Here is a 9860-nt window from a genome sequence, read left to right as displayed (position 1 = left end):
TGAAATCTGCTAAAACAGCTACGTGATTTAGCAACTAAGCAGATCATATTTAATTTCAATATCGATATTGCTGTTATTAGGTTGGCCAATAAGTAACATCGTGTTTTCACGCCACCTGGCGTTCTGTTGTCTCGAAGTAACGATGTGGTGTTCCTAACCTCACAAATCGGGTCATAAATCAGCTGATGGCGCCTCTGACGAAGAGACGTATAATTGAGCAAACTGTGTCGTTAAAAAGCACCACACAAACGACAAAAAAGGTTTGCAATGTGCACGATGATGATGCTATAAGTGTAAAAGTGATGCAAATGGTTGTTTATGAGATTTCGTAGTGGAGATTTCACGGTATGCGAAGAGAAACAGCCTGGTACATCCGTCGAAGTTGATAATAACAAATTATCGACTGTTGATAAGCAGACAGATTACTGAGATGTTGAAAGAAGCGAAATCTAACGTTCGAAATCACTTACATCAACTTGTAATAGTTTCCTGATACGAGACGCTTGATGCAAGAGTAGTGTAAATGAATCTTTTGCCTATTTAATGTAACAATACAGCTTGAAAACATAACCTTCATTCTATTTTGTCAAGAAGTCGTGTAATAAGATAATAATAATAAAGTCGTGTAATAATAATAAGTCGTGGATAGAAGAATATGTGAAAATCAGCCACTCGACCCCTCACAGAAATTTTACTTTATCCCTCGTTATTTAGTAATCAACTTTTTTCAATCAATTTACATCATTTTTGCATTAAACGGCTCATATGGCATTTAGGTTCCGTACAAATTGCCAGAAAGAAACATAACGGATAGAATTGTGATTCGCTATTGAAACGTTAGGAAAACGAGCCATTTCTAAAGTGAATTGTCACAGTTGATGAGAAATGGGTCACCTACAATAATGTTCTACGGGAAAGGCATTGGACTAAGCCGAGATCAATTGCATTAACAACTTCCAAGTCCAAGTTTATAGCCTGAGAAGATCACACTGTGTGTATGGTGGCATTGCAAGGGAGTAGTGCATTACGAGCACCTAGCACAAGATGGGACTATAAATTCTACGAAATGTTGTAAGCAATTGGACCGGCTAAAGGTGAATATCGAGGAGAAATGGCCAGGAATAGCGAATAGAAAAGAAGTCATTTTTCACCACGACGATGAGAGACCATACGTCTCGTCGTAAACTCGACAAAAACTGAGGCAATTCAATTGAGATGTGCTCTGATACCTTTTCATCTCTTCTCTGACATAATATCCTTAAATCGTCATTTGTTCAGATCTTTACAAAATTCAGTGATAAAAATGTTGATTCTTCGAGGGCCTGCAAAATGCACGTGTCCATGTTCCTTGCAGAAAAAGATGAGTTTTGGAAGAGTGGAATTACTGTCCACACGATGGCAGAATTTGGTCTGTGGACCAAAACGGGCACTACGTTGCTGAATAAAGTTTCTCAATAAAAACGCAAAGTGACTATCTTTTTGTACAAAAGGTACAATATTACTTATTGGTCAACCCAATATTTATTTACATTTTTGAAATATATAGAACAAAGGTGAGCTTTCAAAGATGAATATCTTACTTAATTTCATTATTTGTATCGCCATTGTTATAATTTATGTTATTTCTTGAAACATATAGGACAAATATGAACGTTCAAAGATGAACATCTTTTCGACGATGAACATGTAGCGGCACGCGAGCAGGACAATTCAAACCCTGTTGTTGTTTTGTTTCCGAGTATCATGACCGTTAGGTCACAGGTATTGCAAGGTGTAATGAACTCCGAGCGAAACAATGTCGCCGTTACTTTCAACCGTCCAATGCAGTCGAGTTCAAACTTTCCGACTGTCCCCCGACCAGTATAAATAAACAAACGAAATGACGAGCTAGGAAGTTCAGCGATCGCAGCAGGAGCATTCGGACGCATAGAACGTACATACGGAGTTTCTCGAGATAGCGCGTATTTATTTCGTAAGATTTATTATACCTGGACTTGTGATTTGTGCCGAATTAATTTTTATAGACAATATATATATATTTAATAAATTGCTGACAAACATCAGGAAAGTAACTATTCTATTATTCGATCACACTTATCCTTCAATTAGTCCGGACAACTGAGGTTCTACTATATTTCATTGAATTCCATCCTAAGAGGTTGCTACTACCACTACGTTCGTTCGCGAATTACAAACAAAATTGTTTTTCGTTCATAATAAACGATCGTGTTTATTGCAAACGAAATTACTTCTTTTTTTTTCTGTTCATTTCTAATTATTGATCCTATACGAGTTATATGATTTATTACGAGTTCTTTCGTTATTAAGATCGATTTTTTTTTAAATCCGTTTCGAAGATGATTTTTCTATCAAGTAGGCCGCGTCTGCTTTTTCCTTTAAAAGCATCTCGCTGTTAGGTTAGATGTTTCTTTTTCTTTTTTAAGTTCACGATACTTTTCGTTATTTTATTTACATCTTATCAGCTCTTTGTTCACGAATTGTATTTAACACTGAGAAATTGGAGTTGATAAATTTAAGGCTCGGTTATTTATTATTAATAACGATAGTCGGATGTTTTTAATTATTTTTTTTAAACGAATGTACGTTTCTTTTGAATAATTCTTTACGAAGGTAATATTATTGATTCGTATGATTTTCAACCGATCCTAGCGGTGCTAATTTAAAACACGGCGGTTTAAGGCATAAGGACAACCTTGACATGATCCAAATTATGGAAATCTGGAAATTACGCGATTTAAGACGTCACGTTCTTTCTCAAAGAGACGTTCTTCCCCCGTACCTTCGAAGATTTTTTAATTCTTCACGTAATTGAACTACATCATGTATCAGAATAATCTGGTACTCTGAAGCAATCAACGAATTGATCCTATAACGGCTTTAACTGTCCAAATAGTCTCGGCATTGTTTCATCGAAGGTAAAATATCAATCTACGAAGTAACTCGACTTGGTATTCTGCCTTTGTTACGTCAAAAAGGTATATCTGCAACTTCCGCTTAAATCAAGTCATCGCTGTCAGGCAGCAAAAAATAGTTGTCCTGTGTGTGTATAGCAAATAAGAGAGTCGTATCTGCGTTAAAACTGAAGATATAACAGTTCATATCCCGGACGTATGTGAAATCGATGCCTGGTTGTTAAATGGTGAAAGACACTTTTCTCAAAATCACCTTTCGACCAGATACACCTATTTGAATTAACACGGCAGCATTGATTCCTTCAAGTTCTTGAACTTTTTAACGATAGCGAATCCTTCGTGTAACTCAGTGGTTATGTGGCATATTAACCACGGCCAGATTAAACGGCGTGCCAACTTAATCGAAAATAGTAATTTTCAAGGTGTCGATGCCGAGAGAGGACGAAGCAAGAAGGTTAGTCGCAAGCCGCAAGAAGTCCCCAGATTCGATTGAACGTTGCGAAGTTGTTCGATTATGGCTGCACGTTCAACGCACTTCTACCACCTCTCACTTATCTTCGGGATTTGCCCTTGGTGATCTTTCTGTTTCCTGTCTCTCACTGCGAACAAATATTATCAACCCTTCCAGACTCCTCCTTTTCCTTTCCCTGTTTTGGTATCCTTTCATATACATATATCTAATAAAAGATTTGTGTAAAATTTTTTATTGTGCACTGCCGACCATAAGTACGTGTATACGTGTTAGGACAGCTGCTGATATTTAGTATAAATTGACTGCTTATCACAGATTTTATTTTCTAGTTATTTTATCATAAATTTTGTTATTAGTGTGTCTTATAAGGTTTATTCAATGAAGTAAATTTAATTACACAAATTCTCAATAAATATAACGAGTATGTGTCCTAATACGTACTTATGGTCGGCAGTGTAGATACCTATATTATAAAAGATTATAGTATTAAGAAACGTATATAAAAGACATTCATGAAACACATAAAAATTATATACACGGTGTTTTGTAATAGATTGGCGATATCTAAGAGGCGGATTCAGCACATAATTCGACACCACAACAGAAAAATACTGACATCAACATATCAGTCATTTACTATATAGCAATAATATCACTCGAAAGTCACGATTTTAGGGAACACGAGTTTGAATGTTCCGAATTATTATCTTCTCCCATATATTCTTTGCAAAAATAGCAATTTGTCTTGGGGACGTTCGACAATTTTATACAATGTATTTTTGTGGAATTATTTTGGAGGTTGGTATACGTGAAACGTATGTGGGAAATGCGAAGACTAATGTACTCGAATATTAATTATTTCCTATTATACATATGTAGTATTAAATGTAAAGAATAGTACGATATATCATTGCATAACCTCTCACAATTTGTACTAATTTACAATTTATATTTATATGTTTCCCTTACTGTTTCTTAAATTGTTGAATCGTTCCGATGTTTTTTAATTAATCTCCTCAGGATAGATCGGCTGTGTATCGTTTGTGAAAGTATTTGGGTGATTGGATAGCTTCTGTTTGTATTTTTCAGCATGATTTGCGATTAATCTGTTATAGTTTCGTGATGATGCAATAGCGACACAGCTGCCCTCGCGTGGTGAATTTTTAAAGTTCACTTATATGTCTCTACCAGTAGAAAGTACATGCTTTATCTGTACCAATAATTCAAAAACTAAAAATTTTGAGTTCCTGTTTACGAGATATAGCGAGTTTAACATTCTGTCATTCCGTATCTAATTACCTTCGTAGGAGATGCTAAAAATAACTACCTTGCATTTCTTCAGTGCATCCATCCATCGGATTTCTAACCAATTAGCTGTTTTTGACGATTTGAAATCAATCGTATACTCAGCACCTACTAAGATTTTAAATAAATAAAAAATGCTCTTGGTGAGTACTATAAGCCCTTAAATTCTTGGACATTTTTTTTACCAACCCATTGTATATATTGTACAGTATAACACACTGCGATATATCAATACGAATCTTTTTTTATCTTTTATTTTTCTTTTTTGGGGGGTGCTGAATTTGTCCCTCAAATGTTGCCCATTTATCATGAAACACCGAGTATATGCAAGTACTTCATGTTGTCCGTAATACAAGCGTGATTAATGCGATTTGTTTCAAAGCATTCTTCGTTGCAATTAAAATCGTTGGATCCTAGACTAATTACTGCGCAAGATTCCTTAATGAAATTAGTTAACTGTATCACGAGCGATACGTAGGAATTAATTTTAAAAAGCTTACGATTAATCAGAAAGGAAGAACAGTCGTAACTACAACTTCCTCTGAATGACCGGATGCGATTATTGAACCCAATTAAAACGCGTACCTATCGTTTTAAAGTGTTCTTAAACGTATGTAATGAAATATTAATGTAACAGTCTGAAGAACGTATAAATGAGACAGCTGAATGTCTGCATGACAGAAGTCTCTTTTAACGAAGATCCACAAAATTCCTGAATGGAAATAGTATAATGGCGCATAAATTTCTTAACTGCTGCAATAGAATATGATATAATAGTCTTGGGCATTTCATGTATCTAACGTTTGTGCTATTAGTTGAATGTGTACAAAATTTTTAATTGCAAGGAATACTAATTTTTCATTGAGAAACACTTAGGAAACGTTAATTTTTCTTGTTTTACTTGATGCCTATTTACGATAATCAACTAATAATATAGAAACTATTAACCTGTTTTTTACAGAAACGTGTGTAAACACGTGTGTAAGCAAATAATTGCATTTATTGGTAAATACAATTGGAAATGTAGTGGAATGTAGTGATATGTAGTGGAAAATCAACTATTGATTTTTCAAGGGAAAATAAAGGTAATTTAAACGATCAGTTAACGTGAATAAGAATAAAGTAAGAAAAGCTAATAGGATTTTTTTGTATTATTTAATATAAATAATGATATATTTATCTTTCATCTTCACTTTACTGACTTCATCTCCATGACGGGTCATTTAAGTTTATGCAATTTTTTTTATTAAATTTTTGCGTTTTTAAAAGATCCAAAAAAACTTCTGAAGGCTCTTTCAAGCTCCTAAAACATCATCCAGTAGTTTTTACTGTTACCTCGTTTACCTCAGTCTTTTTAAACAAAGTAAAATTGAAACAGAAATGTGGGAAGAATGAAAAATGGCTTAAAATTGTTGGTCGAAAACGATCCAGTAAGCAGATGGACTCCTTAGATCCTGTACGTTGAAAATTTGATTAATTTTTCGAAAAAAATGTTATTTCCCCGGAATTTTTGGAATATTTATAATCATAATGTGTCTAAAAAATTATAACAAAAGAAAATTCATATTTTTGTATCAGCAAATCTTATGCTTGTTTTATAAAGTGAATTAAATAAATTAAATAAACATTTTTTATGAATTAAATGAATTAAATAGATATTTTATGAGTGAATTAGGAGAATAGTTATTGTTATAAATTATATAAATTAAATTGTTTATCGTGACTGCTTCTGCTAAATTCAGTTATTACTTTCACTAATATACAATTAAATTCTAAAATAAAAAACAAAAAAGTACGAAATTGTCACGTACAATAATTCATTTTTCATGGTTTAAATATCAAGTGCATATAATGTGTTAATTTAAATTAATGTCGCTGTTGAGTTTTTCCATTCACTGAGAAATAAAATTGCGATTCTCATTTTTAATTCAACTTGCTTCCATTGAAAATTAACAATTTCATTTTTACAGGTAAATTTAATTATGCTACTATACAAATTGATATTATACAAACATACGGTACGTGCAAAAATTTTAGACCACCTATGGAAGAAATCTAAATTTTTTTTTTTTTTTTAATCGAGGTAAGAATATTTTGTTATTTTATTATTATTATTTTTTTAGAGTGCTGTCGAATAATTATTTAAGAATGTCGTTGCATTATTTTCAAAAAGTTGATTTCTATTTTTGATTTGCTTTCCTTCTTCTTCTTCATCATTTATGATCGCATATTATACGATATTTAAGTGAAGTTTCCTTTCATGTATTTTCAAAAAATATGCGAATCATAAAATACCATAAATAAGCATCATAATGGAAATATTATTGGAAAAGGGAAACATCTACGTATTTACATAGATCAACATGCAGAAACGTTTCCTAAGAATATGTTCAGTTACCCGTTACAAGATCAGTAACGTAGCAAGCACAAAATGTTGCACTTTTTCTTTTAACTAAATTGATGGACTTATTAAACCGGCAGTACTATAATTTATAGTTCTATTGGACCATACGATACACCAACCAATTTCCAATGAGCTGGAAAACTCCTGAGCAGAGGAATCCAATAAAGGTGGTCAAGGTCATCCCATCCTAGCAGCGAACATCCCATTCAGAAAATATAGGTCAAATTGCGATAAAAAATGCATTCTTCTTGCAGAAAGTTTATTTCATTTAAGTATATTTGTTACTATGTACCTGTGGACCAGAAATGAAAATGCACAGAGAGAAAAATACCAACTCTGTCCGAGGAGATAGTAAACCGTATTAAAAGATACAAAGGAAGAATATAAAAGCACCCGAATAATAAAATTAACAGAAAACGAGTAGGTAGCATCCCATGGATTCAAGTACATTATAGAGAAGCAACAGTCGTGGAACAACATCCTATAGGGGATTAGGGTTAGGTTAGACATAGAGATAGAGGGGGGGGGCAAGGGAGAATTGCAAACTTTCAACACAATCTCGCCGCATAACATAATTTAAAATAATTCATTTTAATATTAATATTCACCTCTTAATAAAATTAATATAAATTTTAAAATTATTAATATATTAAAATACTCTATTTATTATGATAAATTAATTAAAAAATAAAAATTTGATTTTATTAAATTATATTAAATTATATAAATAAAATATTTGAACTATTTTAAATTTTATAATATAATAAAATTAATAATAATAGTAAAATAATAATAATATAATAAATTTTAATAATTAAATTTATTTTTAATAACAATAATAATAATTTACTAAAATTCAAGAAAGATCATGTGATACACGACTGAAAGGTAGATTCACTGTGACAAATAGTCATCGATCGCACATATTTCCCTATGTGTTAGATGATACTTCATGGTAGCAAATATCGTTGGTTTTTATATGGGTCTTACTATAATATTACTGTAGAGTTGGGTTGCGTTGTCAGATCATGTTAGGTTTGGCTCAGACTATTCTACTACCAAGTTTACACATTTTAACCCATATTTTCTAAATAGGAAGTTTATATAAATAGAATAGAACGTTTACAGTTGCAGTAGCTGTGACCAATGTGGGATTCCTCTACTCATAAGCTTTCTCGTGTTGTATTATACAGCCCAATAGACATAGGCCTAAATACTCCAGTGCAGCCAAATCAACTATGCACGTAATTGTATACTTGAGCGGTGTACTTGTATAAATTTAGTGCGTAAGAATAAATTATATCTGTAGGTACGTGTCCATCTGCGATACAGCTACAAACATAGGCGACATGTTTACCACGTCGCTTAATTTACGTTTATATAAACTAGAGACAAAAGATAAGAATTAGGTTTGGATTCGGTTAGGTTGGCAACCAATATCGACGCATGCGCTATCAAGCACGTACATTATAAGCAAAATTCACTGTAGTGGTACTACACGATTAGGAAACTGAGAATTTCGATACGCCAACTAGTAGCAGAAAATTGAACTACCGAGAACAGATCGAGTATCTACCATCTATACGATCACTAATATTTAAAGGGACACGTTGTAAAGAACGTGTTTTAAATTCGTTTTAATGCTTGCGAATTGATCAGTATAACAACAGTCGTGTAATTATTTATGTAATTATAAAAATTTACGCAATGGAACTTTTTCTAGAAATAAATAAAAATAATATATATTGTTGTGTGTACAGTTGTATGTCAAAATGACGCTGTCCGTTTTATCGTTTTCTTTTATCTTTCAGAGAACTGAAAACCTACAGTGTAACTAAAAAATAAATAAAGTCAAGAGGAAATTATTGACTGCTTCAGTGCATGGGTTAAAAATATAACAATGGACAAAAGTGTATCATTATATAGAGTATACTCATTATACTTTAGCAAAAAAAGATTTTGTTCCAAGTATTATTGCAATCATAAATAGAATTGGACATAAAATTCATGAATTTAAAGAAGTCGTGTAAGAAATTTATTTAAATTTTTTCTTCTAAATAGTCGCATACGTCGTTTAAAGAATACTACAATTCCATCAGTTAGTCTTCCAACCTCTTCAATTAACACAGAACTTAGTATATTAACAAGGACTACTTGTAAAGAAAAAAAAACTACTTCATAGAATATTAAACAAGTTTTAAATTGTTAGAAGCTATTGAGTGTTTGGAATATAAATAAACCAGCTAATTGACTAGACTACTTTCAGCAGTTTGCAATCTTACCACCAGAGGGTTAAAATTTAAGTCACGCCTCTACTACTAAGTTCCTCAATATAAATTCTAACATTTTCATGTTACTTGTACAGTTCAAATACTTGTACAATATTAAAATATACACGCTCATGTATATTTGTGAAATAAATTTGTACGTGTATATCGCTCAAATATGCAGTTATGTACGTGTGTAGCCTGTTTAATACTATTCAGGTATAATTGTGTCGTGTGAGAACTATATGGCCGTCAGATATACTTGTGCAGTTAATTCGTACATGTACACCGCTCAAGTATGCAGTTACGTGTACAACCGGCTTAAGGTACACTTGCGCACACACGGCTTGTACAAGTATGGATGTTTAAACGTATTTATATTTCTCGTACAATGAAAATACTTGTGCGATATTATCATACACACGCTTGTGTATACTTGTGAAATTTTGTATATGTATACCGCTAGTATACTAGTATAT

General features: G+C 32.5%; 1 protein-coding gene across 1 annotated transcript in view; it reads right to left on the bottom strand.

Annotated features, from left to right (window-relative positions):
• Positions 1-2262: 2262 nt before the first annotated feature.
• The window catches only part of LOC117208414 (BEN domain-containing protein 6-like), a 31121-nt gene continuing 23523 nt past the window's right edge, over positions 2263-9860 (bottom strand). The window contains exon 4 of the mRNA XM_033449606.1: positions 2263-3532. Within this exon, the coding sequence (XP_033305497.1) occupies positions 3481-3532 (52 nt within the window). The 3' untranslated portion in view covers positions 2263-3480. The remainder of the gene's footprint in view (positions 3533-9860) is intronic.

The sequence above is a fragment of the Bombus bifarius genome, unplaced genomic scaffold, assembly GCF_011952205.1.
Source record: "Bombus bifarius isolate JDL3187 unplaced genomic scaffold, Bbif_JDL3187 scf7180000008072, whole genome shotgun sequence".
In the NCBI taxonomy this organism is placed as follows: domain Eukaryota; kingdom Metazoa; phylum Arthropoda; class Insecta; order Hymenoptera; family Apidae; genus Bombus; species Bombus bifarius.
Note: the sequence above shows the minus strand (reverse complement) of the source record. Positions and strands in the feature narration are given on the sequence as shown.